Below are 22,677 nucleotides of genomic sequence, written 5' to 3'. Positions count from 1 at the left end.
GTTTCACTGCCAACACACAGGGTAGCTTACAATCATCGGTAATTCTAGCTCCCCTGGCTTCAAATGCCCTCTTCTGCTGGTCCATGCTGCCACCAAACAAACTGGTACACAGACATACATGTAGGAAAAACCCCCATTAACATTAAAAAAAAAACTGAGTAAGACTTATTTCACATGACGGATGTAAAATAGAATGACCCAGGATGCTTCAAAATACTCATATATGTAAGTAAAATTCAAGAGAAAATAATACACTTACTTTTCCATTTTTATAGTCACTCAGGAGTGAGGAAAGAAATATAGCATTTCCTTTTTAAAAGCCCTCGAGATTCATTTTGCCAATCAAATAAGAAAGACTGTAACGTTAAAATTTGTTGATTGAAATTTCAAAGCCTGAATGAAAACCTGTATGGTAGCAGAGGCCTTTAATCCCAACACTCAGGAGACGGAGGCAGGCAGATCCTGTGAGTTTAAGGCCACATGGTCCACAGAGCTAGTTCCAGGACAGCCAGGGCTACAGAAAGAAACTCTTGGGGGGTGGGGGAGGGAGCAAAGAAAAAAAAAAACAAAGAATAATTTGCCAATCATTGATAAATATTATTCAAGTCATAAATCTAAGTAATACTTATTCAGTATTTCTGATGTGTCAAGCACAATGATCCTCCTTTAATTCTCATAAGACATATATTTTCACACGTATTTATTACATGCCTAATAGTAATAGTTGTTTAGTAAAAGGCAGAGCCAGGATTCAAAGTTGGATAGCACAACTGAAGTTCAAACTATTAATGAGTGTATTCATTATCCACTGAGTAAAACTTTAGTTACTTTAACTACTTATGATAAATCTAACCATAACTGAAGACATGGAATTAGTTCTACCTTCTCTTTATATACCAATTACAAATTGATTACATTGCATTATCAGACACAATGCTAAAAAATAAACGTGCTAAGTTGTGAAGGAAATGCAAATCAAAATCACCAGCAAAATAACAAGTATTGATGAAGAAAAGTATGAGGGTGACTTTAGTACAGCCCTGTTAAGAGATCAAAAGATCCAGGCTGGAGAGATGGTTCAGAATACAGAGAACCCAGGTTTGATTCCCAACACCCACATCCATTAATTCCAGTTCTAGGGGATCTAACACTCTCTTCTGACCTCAGGGAGCACCTGGCATTCACATAGTAAAGACGCATGCATGTGGGCAAAATTCATGTGGATAAAATAAATCTAAACAAAAACTTTCTAAGAAATTAAAATATTTAAGATAGCATAATAACCACATATCCGAGCCGGGCGGTGGTGGCGCACGCCTTTAACCCCAGCACTCCAGGCCAGAAGAGAGCACCAGACCCCATTACAGATGGTTGTGAGCCACCATGTGGTTGCTGGGAATTGAACTCAGGACCTTTGGAAGAGCAGGCAATGCTCTTAACCTCTGAGCCATCTCTCTAGCCCCCTAAAAACAAAATTTTGCGAGCACTTCTGGGGATCAAACCCAAAGCTCGCCACTGAGCAACATCCCAGCTCCAAAAAGTTTATTAAACAGCTGTTGCTCATATTAATCTCTGACTTATGTCTTAAAAAAACAAATATTAGAACATCTGTCCTAGCAATTTTACTTAAAGCCATTATTTTTTCTGTCTCTTTTCCTCCCTCTCTATTCTCCCCTTAAGAGACAAGATCTCACTACAACAGCCCAGGCTAGATCCAGAACTCATGATCCTCTTATACTAAGTACTATAATTAATTACAGGTATGTAACATGTCAATCTTCTCTCTACTGTCTTAATATCTTAATATGATTATTTTCCCATCCCTCTCATATAATGGAAGCACCCAGATCTGTGGCACAGTCTATGGCTCTCTACAATACTAAGTATAAACAAATCCTTACTTACCACTGGCTAACTATAAATTCAAACAAGTTACTTAACTTACCTAAGTCAAGACAACCCTTTTATTTATAAAATGAAAAAAATGTGGCTGGGCAGTGGTGGCGCATGCCTTTAATCCCAGCACTTGGGAAGCAGAGGCAGGCTGATTTCTATCAGTTTGAGGACAGCTTGGTCTATAGAGCTAGTGCCAGGACAGGCTCCAAGGCTACACAGAGAGACCGTGTCTCAAAATAAAAAAAAAAAAAAGAAAAAGAAAGAAAAAATTAAAAAATGTGAAGAACAGGGGCTGGAGAGATGGCTCAGAGGTTAAGAGCATTGCCTGCTCTTCCAAAGGTCATGAGTTCAATTCCCAGCGACCACATGGTGGCTCACAACCATCTGTAATGGGGTCTGGTGCCCTCTTCTGGCCTGCAGGCATACACACGGACAGAATATTGTATACATAATAAATAAATAAATAAATAAATAAATAAATAAATAAAAAAATGTGAAGAACAGAAAAAAATTTCACCAAGGCTAGAGAGATGGGCCAATGGTTAAGAGTGGTTGCTGCTGCTGGGTGGTGGTGGCGCATGCCTTTAATCCCAGCACTCGGGAGGCAGAGGCAGGCGGATCTCTGAGTTCGAGGCCAGCCTGGTCTACAAGAGCTAGTTCCAGGACAGGCTCTAGAAACTACAGGGAAACCCTGTCTCGAAAAACCAAAAAGGAGTGGTTGCTGCTCTTGCAGAGAACCCATTTAGTCCCCAAGCACCCACAACCACTTCAGGGGATCCAACAAGCTCTTGACTGGCCTCCTTGGATAACTACATACATATGCACATATTTACAGAATATAAACAAATAAATGAAATAATTAAAAATACACCTAAAAAAATAAAAATGAAGGGTGGTGCTATGGTGTGGTTGGTAAAGGTGATCCTCAGGACACACAAGATGAAAGGAAAGGAAACTCCCAGAAGTTGTACTGTAACCTCCATGTGTGCCATGGGACAGGAACACCCCACCCTTCACACTTGCATAAATAAATAAATGTAATAAAATGTCTTTAAAATAAGACAGCAAGGTTTAGGAGCTAGTGACACATAACTTTATTCCCAACACACAGAAGGCAGAGTGAGGCAAGAACACAAGTTGAAGACCAAGTGAGGCTACACAGTATCAGAAATGTATTCTGAAGACTGGCACAAAACAGGCAATGTGAGACAATCATTAGCCTAGAATGATGAAGTGATGACTACCCTTGAAATTCACCAAAGCTCAAGATTCAAATAACCAGTACTCAACTTTAAGTAAATTTATTGCTTGACAGTTTACTAACTGACCTCTCCCAGGCCTCTATAGCCTCTAGAGCTGTTCTACACCACTTACTGCCTCAGCAGAAAGAAAACCATGAAAGCACACCATTCACAGAAAGAATCTGCTGTGTTCTGAATTTGTTGGATGGGCTGGCTGGCTGAGATAGGCTCTCAGGCACCACGTGCTAACCTTAAATTTAAACGTATCACATAGCCAAAGATGAACTTGTTACAATCCTATGTTCATATTCAAAGTACAGGGATTATGTACCAATTATGTAGGTACTATCACACCTGGTTTATGCAGTGGTGGGATGAAAGTACAGGTTAGTGCAAGGCTTAGTACAAGTTAAGCAAGCAATGTACCTACTGAGCTCTAAAGGCCATGTGTTAGGGATTCTTTTATGACCCCAACTAAAACAAAGCTGTAAAACTTCACCTTCATTCACTCATGCAACACTTACTAGGCCAGTCTAGACCGTCAGCTATGAATACGTGAGATACAATTTCTCTGTCAAATAACCAAGTCAAAGACCAGCAAGATTGCTCAGCAGTAAAGATGTCAGGCCTGACACACTCAACTTCAATCCCCAGAACTCATACAGTGAAATGAGAAAACCAACTCTCACAAAGTTGTTCTCTGACCTACATAAGAGCACCATGACAAATGCATACATTAAGTTAATCTCTTTAAGTTTAATTTTTTTAAGGCTCGGAGACATGGTGCAAATAGTACCAAGTACCCAATTTTGATTCCCAGTACCCACCTGGTATCTCACAACCATCTGTAACTCTAGTTACAGGGTACCCAATGCCCTCTCTTTCTGGCCTTTGCAGGCACAGGCACATATTCAGTAAATAAATATACATGCAGCCAAACATTCATACACATAAAAGATTTTGTTCTGTTTTTTTTTTAAAAAAAAAAAACAAAAAAAAAAAAACTAAGTTGAAAGCACTCAGGAGGCAGAGGCAAGCAATCTCTGAATTTGAGGCCAAACTGGTTGATAGAGCAAGTACTGAGACAGCCAGGGCTAAAGTACGGCAAGTGCTGGGCTTTATCTGCACATTCAAGGTCCTGACTTCGACCATCAGCACTGAAAACAAACAAACAAACAAAAATTATAAAGTATAACAAAGACCAAATTAGGGGCCAGAAAACAGCCCAGCTGATAAAAGTATCTGTCAGGCAAAATTGACAACCAAGTTCACTACCTGAAACTTTGGTAGGAGAAAACCAACTCCAAAATATTGTCCTGTTACCTCCATTTATGCTTCCATGCCACGCACGCGCACACAAATAATTTCAGGTTTTGTTTAAAAGACCAGTATAAGCCACAAGGGATGGCTCACATTTGTTATCTCAATGACTTAGAAGGCTGAGGCAGGAGAACCGTTCAGTTCAGTTCAGGGCCAGCCTAGCCTACATAAGATTCAGCGTCAAGCAGCCTGACTCTACTTTACCCAGTCATGACTCTAACTACTAACCATAACAACATAGCACTTTTAAAACATAAGCACCTACTACAAAGTCAAAAACCCATCTACTGGCCAAACACTATCATGGTCTAACTTAAAGCAGTAACACTACCTGACATGCTCAAAGTCCTGGGTTTAATCACTGCTATCACAAGCATATACACAAACACGAATACATACACACAAACCCTCAGTGTCTCATTTGGGTGGGGGTTGTTATTATAATTGCTAGATTTGTTTTTATTTTTATGTTTTGTGTGCTTCTTATGTAGGCATGAATCAGCAAGTATGCATGCAGGGTCCGTTCTAGCCTTTCAGCATGTGGGATCCAGGGACTGAACTCAAATCAGGTTTAGTGACAAGGTCTTTAACCCACTCAGGAAAATAGTCAGCATTTTCCTATGTTCTTTTTTAAGGCTGTTATCATTTTTAAGTGTGTGTGTGTGTGTGTGTGTGTGTGTGAGAGAGAGAGAGAGAATGATTATGAGAACATACATATAGGCGCAAATGCCTGAGAAGGCAGCTAGATCTTCATGAGGCTGGAGCTATAGGAGCTGTGAGGTATCTGAAGTACCTCCTGAGAACTAAGAACACAGGTACTCTGGAGAGAAGTGCACACTCTTAACTGCTGAGCCAATGTTCTAATTTCTTCTTCTTCTTTTTTTTGGCTTATTTGTTTTTTTGTTTTTAAATATAGGGTCTCCCATGTATAACCCAAGGTGACCTAGAACTCACAACATATAGCATGAGCTAGATTCAAACTCTAGGTAATCCAGCCATATGTTATTGGCTTGGTTTCTGAGACAGGATCTCACAATGGTGTCCAGGCTGCCCTCAAATTCTCAATCCACCTGCTTCAGCTTCCTGAGGGCTACAATTTCAGGTTTGTGTTATAATATCCAGACTATGTTATCCTTAGATACCTACATTTTTAGCCATGCAATGAGATACAGGACTCAATTATTGCAGAACTTACATTAGCAAAATACTAAAAACAAACTTAATGCTCATCAAAAATTAATTGTAGTACATTCAAACAATATGAAGGCTGAAGAGATGGCTCAGCAGTTCAGAGTTGAGTTCCCAGTACCCACATGACAGCTCACATGGACTGCAGTTCCAGTTCCAGGGGAAATCTAACGCCCTCTCTGGCCTTCCAGGGCACTGCACACATATGTTACACATACATAACAGGCAAACATTTATAAACATGAAATATAAATAAAATCTGTTAATAAAAAGGATGTTATGTGTTTATATTGTGTATGTATGTGAGTGCACATGTGTACGAACACAAGTAGATGGGGAAGAAAAAGGATAATTTGTGGAAATTGGTTTTCTACCTCTATATGGGTTCCAAGATCAGATGATCAGGCATGGTGGCAAGTGCATTTACCTGGTGAGCCATCTTGCTGCCCCCCCTCTTTATTTTGAGACAGGATGTTATGTAGCCCAGACTTGCCTCCAACTCACAGCGTAAACCAAGACAACACTGAGCTCTGGTTTGGCCTCTAAACACCAACGACTGGAATTACTGTTACGCACCACCACACCTGACAGCTCTTTATGTAAATGCAGAATATAGTTGCTCACATCACAGATAAAATATAATAAGATACAGACAGTACAGAAGAGCTATCAAGGTTTTTTGTTTTCTCAAATGTGTAGGTGGGTATATAGGCCAAATGATATATACTTCTTAGTCTCAGTTCCTTAGGAAGGCAAGACAGAAGGATTGCCTGATCCCAAAGTTATAAGGTGAAACTGAGGAACACAAGAATGTCCTGAGGAAGAAAGACAAAATAAAGTATTTTGTAAGAAAAATATTGTTTTAAGTATTATTCATATGGGCATTCTGCATTCATGTCTGTGTACTACAAGCATGCCTGGTGCCCATGGGGTTCAAAAACAAGGTATTAGAAGCCGGGCGGTGGTGGTGCACGCCTTTAATCACAGCACTCAAGAGGCAGAGGCAGGCGGATCTCTGAGTTCGAGGCCAGCCTGGTCTACAAGAGCTAGTTCCAGGACAGGCTCTAGAAACTACAGGGAAACCTTGTCTCGGAAAAACAAAAAACAAACAAACAAACAAACAAACAAAAAAAAAAACCAAGGTATTAGATGTCCTAGAACTAGAGTTACAAATGATTGTGAGCCGCCATGTGGGTGCTAGGAATTAAACCCCAGTCATCTGAAGAGCAGGCTCCTATTCAGTGAGCCATCTCTCTGGCCCCCAAATGAAAATTTTTATCTTCTACTTTACTCCTTGAGACATAAAGCAACTTTAAATTACTGAAGGAAGTAAAACAGCATAAAATGTAAACGGAACACATATAAATAGAAACCTTTACACGCTCACAAAGCATCTGAAGTCTAATTCGATTTGGGAATCTAGGACTGCTTAGGAGAAACAGGTACGAAAAAGCCCTTGGGAAAAAAACTGTTAGCAGTTGCTAAGAGGAAACCAATGTAAATGAAGGACTGCAAAAAGCTGAAGTTATGGCAACTTAAAGGCCAGCCGAGTCTGCGAAACAAGAAAAGAAGTACCTTAGATCACCACGAGACTATAAATGCAATGAAATTATAAGGACCTCCAAAATAACATACTTTATAAAAATGGATCTTTCTAGATTTTAACTGTACTGCCAGGAAATGTAATGACAAAAAACCAATTTTAACATTTCTGGTAAATATATACTCAATAGTGGATATACAATTGTTAAAAAATAATAACCCTGGGGCTCAAGAGATGGCTCAGAGGTTAAGAACACTTACTGTTCTTCCAGAGGACCAGAGTTCAATTCCCAGCACCCACATAGCAGTTCACAACTATCTATAATTCCATTTCCCAGTGATCCAACACCCATGGTAAAACACCAACGCACATAGGTGTACAAAGTGAGTTCCAGGTCAGTTACAGAGAAACACTGTCTGGGAGAGACTGTAATATTAACTGCTTGCAAAAGAATAACCTCTGCATACTTTGAAATGTTATAACTTTATTTTTTCCTTTTCTTTTTTTTTTTTTTGTTTTGTTTTGTTTTGTTTTTCGAGACAGGGTTTCCCTGTAGTTTCTAGAGCCTGTCCTGGAACTAGCTCTTGTAGGTCAGGCTGGCCTCAAACTCACAGAGATCTGCCTGCATCGGCCTCTTGAGTGCTGGGATTAAAGGCATGCACCACCACCCAGTCTCTACTTATTTATTTTTTTAATTTACTATTAAGATAAAATTACCATTATATAGCCCTAGTTGGCTTAGAACTCACAAGAGATCGTCCTGCCTCTACCCCACAATGTGCTGCAGTTAGTGGTATGTGCCCCCTCCTGTTTATACAGAACACTGGAACTGAATTTAGAACACTCTCCCATGTATGTAAACACTAGGTTTACATACCCAGATAGATTTACTTTTCTAAATTACAAATTTAACCAGCCCAATAGTACATGTCTGTGATTCCAACATTTGCTCGGAAGGCTGAAACAGGTGAGTTCTATGCCAATCTGACAACATAGGGAAAGTAAAATAAAATGAAAGGACTAGAACATATATAATCTATTAAGGGATAAAAGATTCAAGTACATTACCCGTAACGTGCTATTAAGCAGTGGGAAGGAGACAGTAACTGGAGATGCTAAGTAAGCAGGCACAGCACTGCAGCAAAGTTCTAAAATTCTTCACTACATGTCTATTTGAAAATTAAGCTTGAGAGATATCAAAATGGTTCCATGGGTGAAAGCACTTGCTGTTAGACCTGACTGTGTGAGTTCAATCCCTGGAACCCATAGAGTACAAGGAGAGAACCTGCTCCATCAAGTTGTTCCCTGCCTTCCACATGTACACTGTAGCAGGCATATGTATACACAAAGGTTAAATTTTTTTCTGATGAGTACAGTGGTGCGTGCCTTTAATCCTAGGTAAGTGGGATTACAGTGCTACATAGAAAAATCCTGACTTGGGGGCTAGAGAGATGGCTCAGAGGTTAAGAACATTGCCTGCTCTTCCAAAGGTCCTGAGTTCAATTCCCAGCAACCACCTGGTGGCTCACAACCATCTATAATGGGGTCTGGTGCCCTCTTCTGGCCTGCAGGCATACACACAGACAGAATATTGTATACATAATAAATAAATAAATGTTTTTTTTTTTTAAAAAAAAAAAAAGAAAAATCCTGACTCAAAAAAAAAGAAAAGAAAAAGAAAAAAAGCCCTAGGTTATGGCAGTGCATGACTTTAATCCCAGCACTTGGGAGACAGAGGCAGGCAGATCTCTGTGAGTTTAAGACCAGCCTAGTCTACAGAGCAAGTTCCAAGACAGACCTCTAGAAAAAAAATAACAAGGCTGGGCAGTGGTGGTGCACACCTTTAATCCCAGCAATCTGGAAGCAGAGGCAGGCTGATCTCTGCTGAGTTCAAGGCCAGTCTGGTCTAAGAGAGCTAGTTCAAGGACAGGCTCCAAAGCTACAGAGAAACCCCATCTTGAACCCCTCCCCCAAATAACAACAAAAAAGTAATAGCTCAACCACTGAGCCATCTCTCCAGCACCCAAATTGTTACAATTCTTTATGGAAATCAATGCAGATGTAAGCCTATCAAGAACTATTAAAGTTATCTTTGTCATAATTCTGTCAGTTACCCTCAGGAAATAATGTCATACATATTATAAAACTGACAAAGTACCTAGTATCAAGACTTCTCTTACCCAGGCAGTAGTGACGCACACCTTTAATAGCAGCACTTGGGAAGCACAGGCAAGTGGATCTCTGAGTTTGAGGCCATCCTGGTCTACAATGTGAGTTCCAGGACAGCTAGGACTGTTACACAAAGAAAGGCTGTCTCAAAACAACTTTAAAAAATAAATAAATAAACCGGGTGGTGGTGGGCACGCCTTTAATCCCAGCACTCGGGAGGTAGAGGCAGGCGGATCTCTGCGAGTTCGAGGCCAGCCTGGTCTACAAGAGATACAAAATAAAAAAAAAAAAACTTCACTTACAGGTAGGTATAGTTGCTCGTGCCTATAATCCTAGTGAGAGACAAAGCTAGAGGAAGCCTAAGCTACAAAGTGAAATCTTATGCAAAACACGAAGACTCTACTATCACCTCTAACAAAGACCTGATATTACTTGTTTATACAGTAACACTTCTACCCTTAAGATGTTTGCAGACATTTCAAATCAGTTGTGACAGAACACACCTGTGATTCTAAAACTCTTCAGTTTATGGTTGGTTTGAACTATACAGCCCTCAGCTCTTCTAACCAAAATCACTTTAAACTCAGAATCTTATTATCCTTTAATTGTTCTGCAATTCTTGCAGATTATGCCAGAGTAGGACTCCTTATTTAAAACACACCATATTATATATGGTGTACTAATCATAAAACACATAAGTTTAAGAGTATAGAGGGATTCCCTCCTATGAACAAGGCTGTGGGTCCTAAAATTGACAAGAAAATACTAATTTTTAACAGGGAGGAACCTTGAAGCAGATTCTCACTCCAATACAGGCTATCTCATAATTTAAACTCAAAAGCCCCACCTAACTAAGCCTCCTGAATACTATGACTACAACAAGCTTAAGCTATCATGTGCCCAGACCTAGTTTTGGTTTTCTGAGACAAGATTTTTCATATCCCAGTCTTTCTGTCCCAGCCCCTGAACACTAACATTATAGACATGTCCCACAAAACATAGATCTTTAATACATTTTATAAAGAAGTATGGATGGTCTTTTATTGCTTTTTATACGTGATCTTCTTATGTAACCCTGACTAGTCTAGAACTTACACTGATCCGCCAGTCTGTGCTTCCCAATGTGCTGGGATTAATGGCGTGTGCCACCACTCCTCGGCTACAATAAAAATTTAAAGATGTGACAAATAAATAAACAAACAGGTGCTTTGGGTATAAAATGTCAGTAACAATGAGTATGACATTAATGTCCACTGACAGCAAAGCCATACAGCATGGAAAGAATTAGAGATGACATAGGAGTACACCTTCTTAACTTAGAGCAACTTCTTTTAGACTGTTCCTGGTAGATAAGGGATATCACATAACCAGTCATTACTTTTAACAATATCTAATATATTAAAACAATTCATCCTTCAAAATGTATTTTATCCTTCTAGTGCCCTTACCACTTTTTGAGAAAGGGTCTCACTCTGTAGCCCTGGCTGGCACTCACCACCACATTCAGCCTTCCAGCACTCTTTTACAAGTATTGAAGGGGTTTGCAATGCAGCTCAGTTGTTGCCAGATGATCAGATGCTTGCCCAGGCTCTACAGAGCCCTAGGTTCTATTCTCCACTACCTGCATATACCAGTTATAGTAGTACATGCTATTGAAGAGGTAGATGGAAAACTATGTATGAAGTTCACAGACATCTTCCAACAGAAAAGGAGTTCAAGAATACCCTGGAGCGGGCGTAGTAGTGCACGCCTTTAATCCCAGCACTCAGGAGGCAGAGGCAGGTGGATCTCTGTTGAGTTGGAGACCAGTCTGGTCTACAGAGAGAGTTCCAGGACAGACTCCAAAGGTACAGAGAAACCCTGTCTTGAAAAAACAAAAAAACAAACTAAAAAACAAAATACCCTGGGATACTATTTTTTAAAAAGGAAAAATTATATTTATGGTTAGGCATGACAATGCATGCTTTTAATCCCAGCACTTGGGAGACAGAGACAAGTGGATCTCTTTGAGTTTGAGACCAGCCTGGTCTATAGAGTGAGCTCCAGGACAGTCAGGACTACACAGAGACCTGTCTCAAAATATAAACATAAACAGTAGATGGATGGATGGATGAAGTCACATTTGTGTGTGTATGCGTGCACGCACGTGCACGCGCATGTGTGTGCACATGTATGTAGAATCAGAGAACAGCTTACAAGGGTCAGTCCTCTCCTTCCACCATGTGGGTCCCAGGAATTAAAGTTATTAGGCTTGGAAGCAAGTGCTTTTTACAGACCAAAAACAAAAAGAACAAAAAGGCCTTTATAATTTCATGTAACAGCAGCAAACACAAAAACCTGATGTAATATGTAAGTATTACATGCATATACGTCAACTTATTGATTCTCCAATTTGTAAACGATGGGATCACCAAATTTAAGCAGACACTGCAGCATATGCCTACAGTTTTAGTACCTTGGAGGTGAAAAAATGTTAGGGATTCAAGATCATTTTAAAAACTGAGTCTTGGGCTGGAGAGATGGCTCAGAGGTTAAGAGCACTGGCTGCTCTTCCAGAGGTCCTGAGTTCAATTCCCAGCAACCACATGGTGGCTTACAACCATCTGTACCGAGATCTGGCGCCCTCCTCTGGCGTGCTGGCATACATTGAGGCAGAATGTTGTATACATAATAAATAAATAAATATTTAAAAAAAAAAAAACTGAGTCTTATAGCATAGGGCTATTCCTAATACTCAGTAGGCTCAAATGGGAAGATAGTAAATTCAAAGCCATGTCAGGCAACTTAGCAAGAATTCTGTCTCAAAAGAAGATGTAAAAAAAGGATATGTGTGTATGAGCATTTATGTATATACATATATCAGTGGCAGAGCCTACAATGTATGAAAACCTAAATACAATTCCCACATTAGCAACCCCCACAAAGAAATCTCTGAAGATAAATGTCTAAACACGTGGTAGGCTAAAGCAGGAGGGCCCAGGAGTATAAGTCACCTGGACTATACTAGTAAAATGGTTATCATCATCACCGACAATGCAACTACCACCGAATAATTTAACTTGAAAACAAAAAAATATATTAATATATTAAGCAAAGACAAAATACAAATAGCAGGGACTAGAGAGATGGCAGAGCGGTTAAGAGCACTGGCTATTCTTCCAGAAGTCCTGAATTCATCAACTCCCAGCAACTACATGGTGGTTCACAATCATCAATAGTAGGATCTGATGCCCTCTTCTGGCATAAAGTCAAAAGAGCACTCATATACATAAGATAAATAAACCTAAAAAAAAAGCAGGGCTGGAGAGATGGCTCAGTGGTTAAGAGCATTGCCTGCCCTTCCAAAGGTCATGAGTTCAATTCCCAACAACCACATGGTGGCTCACAACCATCTGTAATGAGGTCTGGTGCCCTCTTCTGGCCTGCAGACACACAGACAGAATATTATATACGTTAAAAAAAAGCAAATAAGTAAACATAGGACTGGGCAGATGGCTCAGAGGTTCAGAGTACTGATTGTTCTTCCATAGAACTTGGATTCAATTCCCAGTATCCATATGGCAACTCGCAACCATTGGTAAGCTAAGTTCCAAAAGGTCAGGTGCCCACTTCTAGCCTCCAAGGACACCATGCACAACTACTATATCCACACACAAAAATCATTTTTGAAAAAAGCATTCATTAAACTATCACAAAAATCATTTTTGAAAAAAGCATGCATTAAACTATCACAAAAATCATTTTTGAAAAAAGCATGCATTAAACTATCACAAAAATCATTTTTGAAAAAAGCATGCATTAAAATATCAGCAAAAATATAAGTTAAAACAACAATGAAGGAGCCAGGTGGTGGTAGCACGTGCCTTTAATCGCAGCACTCGCGAGACAGAGGAAGGGGAATTTCTGAGGTCAAGCCAGGCCAGCCTGGTCTACGAAGTAAGTTCCAGGAAAGCCAAGGAAAATACATAAAGAAACTGTCTCCAACCACCCCAAGCCAAAAAAGAAAAATGAAAGAAAAAACATAATGAAGGGACCTGGCAGACAGTTTAGAAGGTAAAATCACTAGCCTGCCAAGCCTGACCACAAACTCTATGCCCATAATCCACAAAACACCAGATGCAGTAGTATGTACTTGTAATCCCAGCACTCCTAAAGCAAGAGAGATAGACAGAAGGAAGAGCCAGGAGATCTACCTGGAAACTCGTGGACCAGATAGCCTAGAGTACAGTCAATAAAGCCTAAGAAGTGCAAAGAGAGCCTGGTGGTGGAGGCAAATGCCTTTAATCCCAGCACCGAGGGGTAGACAGGCAGATCTCCGTGAGTTCAAAGCCAGATTGGTCAACAGAGCAAGTTCCAGGACAGGCTCCAAAGCTAGAGAAACCTGTCTCGAAAAACAAAAACAAAAACAAAAACAAAAAAAAGTACAAGGAGATAACTAAGTCTGGGACCCACTTAGTAAAGAAACCTGACTTTCACAAATTGTCCTCTAACCTCCTTATGCATGCTGGGTAATAAAAGGGTTAAGTTCAAATCATAAATACTCCCTCATTTTGTTTTCATGTGGAACCTAGAACCCTATGTACAGGATATACAGCTACTGGGTTACAACTCCAGCTGCTGTTATCTGTTTGGAATTTGACCCTGTTGTTTTGGGGTTTTTGTTTTTTTGGTTTTTTTTTTTGTTTTTTTTTTTTTGGTATATGTATGAGAGAGAGTATGTGCCTATGAACCCAGGCAGCTCTTGAATGTACTATGTAACCCAATCTGACCTGGAGCTCACCATGTTTTATTTATCCTTCAGAGTGTTGCCACTACAGGCACGAGTAACTCCACCGTCCTATTTTGTTTAAATTTATTCCAAGATTTTTGTATTTACTTTTTTTCATTTTATTTCATGTACAGGCATTTCTGTCTGCATGTATATCCTGGATCTGGAGTTATGGAGGATTATGAGCACTATGTGGGTGCTAGGAACCAAACCTGAGTCCTCTGGAGGATACTCTTCAACTGCTGAGCCATCTATCCAGCCTCTCAAGATTGATATTTTGAAGTTTGTGTGTGTGTGTGTGTGTGTGTGTGTGTGTGAGTGAGTGAGAGAGAGACCATGAAGACAAGATGAGATCTCCCTGGATCTGGAGGTACAGGCACTGTGAGCTGCCTGATACAGATGCTGGGAATCAAAACTGGGTCCTCTAGAAGAGGAGTAGGCACACTTAAATGCTGAGTTGTCAACCTAGCACACAAACCTTTTTTGAACAGTATTTTATTGTGTATCCATGGCTAACCTTGAACTCTATATGTAGACCAGACTAGCCTGGAACCCATTGATACACCAGCCTTTAAAGATCAAAAGTGTGTGCAACATCCAGCATTTAAATCTCATTCTGTAACTCAGACTGGCTTCAAATTCAAATCCTGCCTTCAGCCTCCCAAGTGCTGTGATTACTGACATGTGCCGTGACATCCAGTTTAATATTGCATTTTAAGTGACTATGATATAAGGTGAAAGGATCAGTTTGCAATCAAGTTTTCTTAAAGTTCCAAAGTCACCAACTTCACACAGTGAAGTTGTAGCTAAGTAAATCAATGCAAGCAGATGAGTAATCATTGTAACACATGACTATAATAATAACAGGGGGAATTTGAGGCCAGTCTACACTACTCAGAAAGAAAAACCAGGTGTGGTCAGGTAGCAGTGGCGCATGCCTTTAATCCCAGAACTCAGAAGGCAGAGGCAGTCAGATCTCTGAGTTCAAGGTCAGCCTGGTATACAGAGCTAGTTCCAGGACAGCCAGAACTACACAGAAAAATAAAAAGAAAAAAGAAAAAGAAAAACCAAGTGTGCGGGGCTGGAGAAATGGCTCAGTGGTTAAGAGCATTGCCTGCTCTTCCAAAGGTCCTGAGTTCAATTTCCCAGCAACCACGTGGTGGCTCACAACAATCTGTAATCAGGTCTGGTGCCCTGTTCTGGTCTTCAGGCAGAGAGAATATTGTATACATAATAAATAAATAAATATATTTTAAAAACCTTATTAAAAAAAAAAAAGAAAAACCAAGTGTGGTAAAGCATCTGTAACTCCACCTTTTGAGAGGTAGAAGGAGGACATTCAAGGTCATTCTCTACTATATATAAAGTTCAAGAACAGTCTACGTTACATGATTCCCTGTCTCAAAAATATATACAAAGGGCTGGTGAGATGACGCTGCACATAAAGGAGCTTGCCGCCAAGCCTGATTATCTGAGTTTAATCCCAGGACCCATGAAGTAGAAGTCCAGAACTAACTCCCATACGCTGTCCTTTGACCTCCACATTCCTGCCACACCATGTGAATGGATAGGCTCAAAACCACATGGCAAATAATAAATGTAAAAGTTTAAAATACAAACAAATCTGCAAAGAGAAAATTAGGAGTTACTTCAGAGAGACTTGTAAATCACTAAGGAAAGATGGCTGTACTCAATCCTGACTGAAATGGTCAAGTACCATAAAGACTGACCCATAGTTCAGGTTGGCCTCAAACTCAAGGTAACCATTTCTGCCTCAGTTTCTTGAGTGGTAAGAAATAGGCGTGAGTCAGCACATCTGGCTCACTTTCTTTTATGACATCTATTTTACAACAAGGCTATGAAGACCCACTCAGTGAAACAGTATAAAGCAATTAATAATAAATCATTGTCTGTTCAAAGTGTTGAGATCTAATCTTTTTTTTTTTTTAAAGATGTCACCTAATATGTAAAATGTATACAGGTTTGTACCAAGAAAAAGAAGTAAATAAAATTTTCTGTATCTATACAAATTTGTCAACTATCTTGTTAGATACACAATATTCTCAAAAGGTTCATTTTTTAAGACAAAGTCTCAGACTGTAGAGCAGGCTGACTTAGAACTCACGATGTAACCCAGGTGAGCCTCAGACTCACGAGTGCTCACCCTCAAGAGTGTTAAGAGTATAGGTGTGAACCACTGTACCAGCTCTGGTGCAGTCTTAACAGGACCAATACTAGACCACAGATACTTGAAGAGAACTACAGGTTTACATTTCTTTGTTTCTATTCAATCTATCTCTACACTCAAATCTAATGCATTTATGAAAACAAAGACAAAACTATACACATGTATAATAAATATCAACATGAACCCAAGAAAAGCTTTGTCCCACCTGCCAGTAGGTTTTCAAAATAAACTATATACTCTAATAAACATCCAGGACAACAGAAATTCAAGATATCCACCACAGCAATTTAAGCTAAGAAACAAAAGTATCAATCTTAGCTGATATTAATCAGCTGATATCCACCACAGCAATTTAAGCTAAGAAACAAAAGTATCAATCTTAGCTGATATTAATCAGCAGAAACAAAGGTGACACACCCACGTTCTCTCTCTGCAACTTTCAAGATAGAGGAATGGAGTTAAATAAACTTTTAATATCCTCAAAACAATCATCTATATGCTATAAAAAATTCTTATGAAATCTATGTTGTATTTTCAGGCATCTGTTGACTCCCAACAAAAATATAATCCTCTTTGGTGACATTATCAGTGGCCATGACAAGACAGGGTTAGAGCAGAAACAAGAATCAAATGTGTAAAGCTTAGAGATCTTTCACACAGCAAGTACTTTTAATTTCAGAAGTGATGAGACCGGGGCTAAGAGAGCTCAACTGTCATTAACTAGTCAAGAAATGCTAGGTTCTTAAGAACTAGAACTTTATCTCTTACCGCCCTCCTGCAATAGGACATGACACTATGGGACTCGTGCGTTCCTCTCCATTTCTACACACGTGTGCATGCTTGCACACAAGACCTATCTACCCATACACTTCAAATTTTAAAACTAGAAAAGCTTATCAAGTCCAACTCAGTGGCTGCGGTTATCAAAGGCATAGACTGCTACAATGTTACAAGTAGTTCAGAAAAAAAATTAACCTAATTTAAATTTTGAGTGCTGGCCAAGAAAGTTTCTCATCTTAGAGCCAAGCTAAATCTGTGCCCAAAATGCACTTCAACTTGGAGCAAGTCTGGCCCCCAAGAAAACAAGTCACACTTTATACAGTAACAGGACCTCACGTCACACATTGGTTCCCCTAAGCTAATAATGGCATCAGCAGACCAAATGTCTTTGGTTTTGTTGTTGTTGCTTTGTTTCTTAAAGATAATCAAATGTATACCTACCTGCATTTTGAAAATGTAAACCTGACCTCAGTCTAATGCCTTCACAGCCTTAACACTTAGCCAATCCTCAATGGAGCAATCTGGGATAAACTATAAAGAACCAAACTCACACAATAGAGATAAGGTTTAAAAATCAAGGAAAAATTCCCCAAGAAGCTCATTATTAGCTTCCAGCTATGAACTGGCAAGAAAAACAAATTATTTTAAGTTTCCCTTTAAGTGGCCTGTATATATACACCGAAGTATATATTTAAGTTGTACCAAAAACTGCTTACAAATGGCAATTCCTGTGAAGTGGATGATGATGAGGTTCCGGGTAATTCTAGCATGTTTCCTAATGTACTGGTACTGGAGTCTGGATCATCCTGAAAAGATAAATTTATTGAGTTAAATTGCTCTTCTATGGTAATGTTTGTATCTCCTAGTGAAATGGGGGCTGGGAGGAGGGCTGTTTTCTCATTGCTTCCGTCCACTTCACTTCTTTGTTTATTTTTCTGTTTTTCAGTTTCAGGAGCTAAAGGCAAGAATGGCCGTTTGGCTGCACCATGTCTACTCTCTGGTGAGCTGTCTTGTTCACGTCTCACAGCCATTTCTACACCGGTTTCTGATTTGGGCTCATTATTGCAGGTGGCATTGGTCTGAGTCTCCTCAAAGATCTCCTCTATACTCTCATCCTCTGTGACTGGCTGTTCTGGGTCCATTTCAGAATCTACATCTGCATCGTCCACACAAGTAAAATTCTCAAAGTGCAGAAAGCCATTCTTGGTCGTCTCTGTTACTCTCAACTGGAGTTCGGGGGAGTTATTACAAGAGGGATCCTCTTTCATAGCAAGTGCTGTTGGACCACCAGGACTCAAGGAAGTGCGAACAACTGGCGACTGAGCTCTTGAATCGCTTTTTGCAGGGTCTTGAAAGGACTCTGATCCATCAGCAGACCCACTTAAATACTCTACATTGATCATGGAGGCCAAATCCTGTAGTCTCCGCAGTGGAATGTAACAAGATGGAGAATCTTGTCCATAAGCATTTTGGGATGTTCCACTGGCAGTCGGTAACTGCATAGTACACCCTTTAAGTGGCTCAGAAAAATTGGATTGACCATTACCGAAAGGGCTGTCCTTGTCTTCGGGGGCATCTAAATTCACTGGATTAGAAAAGGACAGCAGACAATTCCTTCTAGAGAGTTCGCAAGTCTGATCCATACTGTGCCCGCATCAACCTGGAATCCAAAAGACACAGCAATTAATCTGAGTTAACAGACCATCTGACTCTTCTCTTCAAAATGGCAGCCACTTCTGAAGGCCTAGTGGCCTTTCTGCTGCACTTCCAAGGACGGAAAAAGTTCTCCAGGCTGACGACAGGAAAATGGCCTCAGTGAGTCTCCGCAAACTACATCTTCCCGGAGCTGGGCAAATCCTGCCACATGGAAACAGCCCGGTCCTCTTCCCTGCACTGCAGGCTGCTGGACACTGGGGCTGAACTAAAATTAAAACCCTTTGGCAGTCAAAATTCCCAGATCTCAAGCGAGAACCTCATCCTCCCCACGCCCAAGGTCCGGCAGCCAAATCTCTTCAAAGAGAAGGGGCTGCGGGTCTCGGGGGCAGCTTCTGGACGCTGCACAAAAAGGTACCCCCTCCTCCTCAGCAAGCTGGGCGCAGCGGTCACAATAGCGCTGCACCCCGCGCCCAGTCGGCGCCGGAGCCTTTGCAGCTACCGTGCGCAGGCCTCAAGCAAGTTGGCCGAGGCGGGTGTGCCCCGGAGCTTGCCTTCCTGGCGGCAAACATCCTGGGTTCACAGCTGCAAGGGCCTCGAGACCGGGACACGGCCGGGAGAGAAGCCGAGGCAGCCGGCAAAGCCGAGGCCGGGTAGCAGCAGCTGCTACGAGCTTGACAAACATGGCTGCTGCCGACGCCAACGCCGCCTGCCCGGGCCGCGCTCCTTCCCACCGCCGCGGCAGCGCTTCCCGGTCGGCGCCGTTGGCACTCATCAACACTCAGCAGCAAGCAAAGTTTGCTGCGGGAGGGCGGCCGTCCCCGCGCCCCCCGTCCAGCCAGCTACCTGAGGGGACGCAGAGGCCGAGGTGCGCGCGGCGGGGGACGGCCGGCGATGCACGGGCCGCGTTTGGAGGAAGTTCGCCGCAGCCCCGGCCGGCTAGGCCTTGAGGCCGGCTGGTAGTGATGGAGGCGGGGGAGGGAGCCGCGCTGCAGCGCCGCCAGCCACCAGCCCTGGCTTGGCCACCGGCCCTCCGACCGAGTCCCTCAGCCCACGGCCACCACCATCTTCCCGGCCCCGGCTGTCTCCTCCCTCCTCCTCCCGCCCGTCGCCCACCCCTGCGCACTAGTTACCGTGCCCCGCGCCCCCTCCCGGGACAGCTGGGGGGAGGGGGTGACCCTCATTACACTGGGGCGCGAGCGGAGCGGAGGGCAGAGAGAGGAGCCGCTCGCCGCACCCCCCTCCCCCCCCCCCTGCGTCTCTCTTCGGGCAAGAAGGCAGCGAAGGCGACCTGCCCCGGCCTATTCCTCCTCCGCCGCCGCCGCCACCTCCTCCTCCTCACACCCCCACCGCGCGCGCGCCCCCGCGCCGGCGCGTGCTACATAGAGCGCCTCGCACTGGCCCGCGTGTGCGACGGGAGCCCCGGGCGCGCGCGCAACCCCCTCCCTGCCCCCCCACCACCCTCGCGCGCGCGCCCGCGCGCGATCCCGCGCCTCACTCTTCGGGGTTCAGGGCGGGTGAAGTCGGGCTCGCGAGCGGGCGGCCCAATCAGCGGCGCGGCGGCTGCCGCCCCCTCCCCTCCCCCTGTGCGCCCGCTCTGGGCCGGGGCCTACGGGCTGGCCCTGGCTGCCCGGGCGGGGCCGGAGGCAGGCTCCCTGGGGGCCTCGCGCGCCTCCGGGGAGTGGCGGGGCCTGCGGGCGTCGTGGGTGGCATCTCGAGCCCTTCACCTACCTCGGGGCTCGGCCTCGGCCCCTGGTCGCACACGGCTCCCGCACCCTCCTCCCAGTCCTGCTGCACCCCAACCCCGGAGACACCTGGCCTGGCTGAGGCCTGTCCTGCCGGCCCTGCTCAGGCCCGCGTCAGCCCCGGCCTCCATCTTAGGTTACAGCCCGGGCTCCCCATCCACTGGGCACCTGCCCTCAGCCCGCTGCTTTCGAGCCGAGGCCAAGGCTACCCCCCTCTTGCCGTAGGGCTCACCTGGGGGCTGGAGCTAGGGTCTTCGAGGCCTCAGGCCCCGAGCCGACGTGGCCGCAGGTGAACCCCCTTGCCCAGCCGCACCCCAAACCCACACCACCACCACCACCACCACCACCACCACGACAGACCAAGCTGAACAGGAAACAAAATGGAGGCAGCAGCTCGGGTCTGCCTCCCCGAGCCAAGCCTGTCCAGCCCTGGGGCTCCCTCCTGCCGCAGGCTCGACGCCCGCGAGGCAGGGGGCTGGCTCCTCCCGGGAGCCTCGGGCTGCCGCCCTAGAGCAGCGCAGGCGGGCCCGGGACTCGGCCCTGCGCTCCCCACGGCCCCTCACCCACCCCCCTTTCCCTTCCCCCTTTCCTCGTTCCTCTCCCTCCCCGGGCCGGGCCGTGCGGGGTGAGCGGCTCCGGGGAGCAAGGTCGGGTTACTCGCCTGGGCACTGGCCGCAGGACCGTGGCCTAAGCCGAGGGTGGAGGCCGTGAGCCCCCTCCAGCTCTGAGCCCACGCCCCGCACCCCGACCGGGATGCAACCCCACAGCGCGCCCGCACCTCGGCCTGCCGCTGTGCAGCCCCCGCCCCGTGAGGCCGAGTCCCTAGTCCAGACAGACACCGCGGGGACGAAGCTCCTTGGTCACCCTCGGGCCCAGGGGTCTTCGCTGCCCCGGGCGGGGCGAGGGGAGCCCTGGGGGGAGGGGTCCACTAATCCCTGCACCGCCTCCCGCGCCTAGGCTGGGTCTGGGCCTGGCACGGCGGCCCGGGCTGCGGGCGCTGGCGGCCTTGGCTAGGTGCGGTCGCGCGGGGCTAGGGCCCGGGAGGGGCAGCGCCTCGCACAGCGGACGCTGCAGTTCTCCGCACCCAGGCAGATGGCCCTCTCGAGCGCGCCTCACCCCTGAGGCCCAGGCATCGGGACCCCTGCGGGACTGCACGGGGAAGGCGGACAGGCTAGCTGGTCCGGCCAAGCCTGAAAGACACGAGCCCCCGGCCTAGGGGCAACTCTACATGAGGATGACGGGAACCACCGAGCGTGCACTCAGCACCAGGGCCCCCGCAGCACCGGTCTCGTAGGGCTGTGGAGCGTCCATTCCTCAAAGACAGTGGAAAGACAGGTCAGGGAACCCAAGCCAGGCCTGGTCCCGCAATTCCAGTCCCCTGAGGCTCTTCTCCCTTCCCGGACCCCGCTGCTTCCTGGGCTTGCTTCACAGCAAGAAGCTCACCTCAGGCATTACTTGGACCCTAGAGCGTTAAGCGCATCCTTGTAAGAAAGCCATATTGGACCGCCAAAGAATTTCCGCCTCTTCCAGAAAGCCTTCTGTGATTTGGAGTTCATTTTAAAGCTGAGGGCGCCGCCCTCGATGGCCACGTGACCACCATTCCTCCAGAGGCTTAGTAAATGTGCATAGTTGTTGCCCCAGTAGAGTGTTTACCGGGGGCCCTCTGGTAACTAGACCCCACTAGGGAGAACAGCCACTTTTAGTATTCTCCTGCCGGGTATCTGTACCGGTCGCGCGTCTGTAATGAGTGAGCCAAACTCCAGCCTCCCTTTTCTTCACCTGGTGGTCAGGTCCAGCAAGCAGCAGCTCAGGATGCTTCTGGCTGTTTGCTGTCCAAGACCCACAATCCATTAAAAGAAGCTCAAAAATAAGCTTTTAGCATACCTTCAGTAAGTGCTGGAAGTCTGGCCCTGCCAAGAGAGCGAGTTTCCTTAAAGAGCGCCCCGTGGAACCAAGAGCACTGAGGGTACTGTGACCTGAGAGGTTCCTCCGGTTGAAGACCAAAATACTAGTTTCCAAATGCAAAGTTGATTGGCAGTTTTCCCTGTGCGAGAACTGGCCAGCGAGAAGCTGAGGCATAACTCAGGGGCCTCCCCCATGGGGACCCGCCTTTTGTTCTTCTGAGGAGTCGCTCCTGCTAACTCCATCAGGCGGTCCATAGCAAAGCACTGGCTCCTTTTCACAAC

At 44.5% G+C, this 22,677-nt stretch overlaps 1 protein-coding gene across 9 annotated transcripts in view; it reads right to left on the bottom strand.

Annotated features, from left to right (window-relative positions):
* Positions 1–22,029, bottom strand: part of Nsd1 (nuclear receptor binding SET domain protein 1) — a 108,843-nt gene extending 86,814 nt beyond the window's left edge. For 2 of the 9 annotated variants that reach the window (XM_038335590.1, XM_042055369.1), the window contains exons 1-2: positions 19,880–20,060; positions 17,810–18,753 (exon numbers count right to left, since the gene is read on the bottom strand). In XM_038335590.1, the coding sequence (XP_038191518.1) occupies positions 17,810–18,736 (927 nt within the window). In that variant the 5' untranslated portion in view covers positions 18,737–18,753; positions 19,880–20,060. Of the gene's footprint in view, positions 1–17,809; positions 18,754–19,592; positions 19,825–19,879; positions 20,061–20,723; positions 20,831–21,934 lie in introns of those variants that run through there. The other 7 variants (XM_038335597.1, XM_038335596.1, XM_038335594.1 and 4 more) reach the window with 7 other exon arrangements.
* Positions 22,030–22,677: the final 648 nt, after the last annotated feature.

This window comes from Arvicola amphibius, chromosome 6 (assembly GCF_903992535.2).
Source record: "Arvicola amphibius chromosome 6, mArvAmp1.2, whole genome shotgun sequence".
In the NCBI taxonomy this organism is placed as follows: Eukaryota; Metazoa; Chordata; class Mammalia; order Rodentia; family Cricetidae; genus Arvicola; species Arvicola amphibius.
Note: the sequence above shows the minus strand (reverse complement) of the source record. Positions and strands in the feature narration are given on the sequence as shown.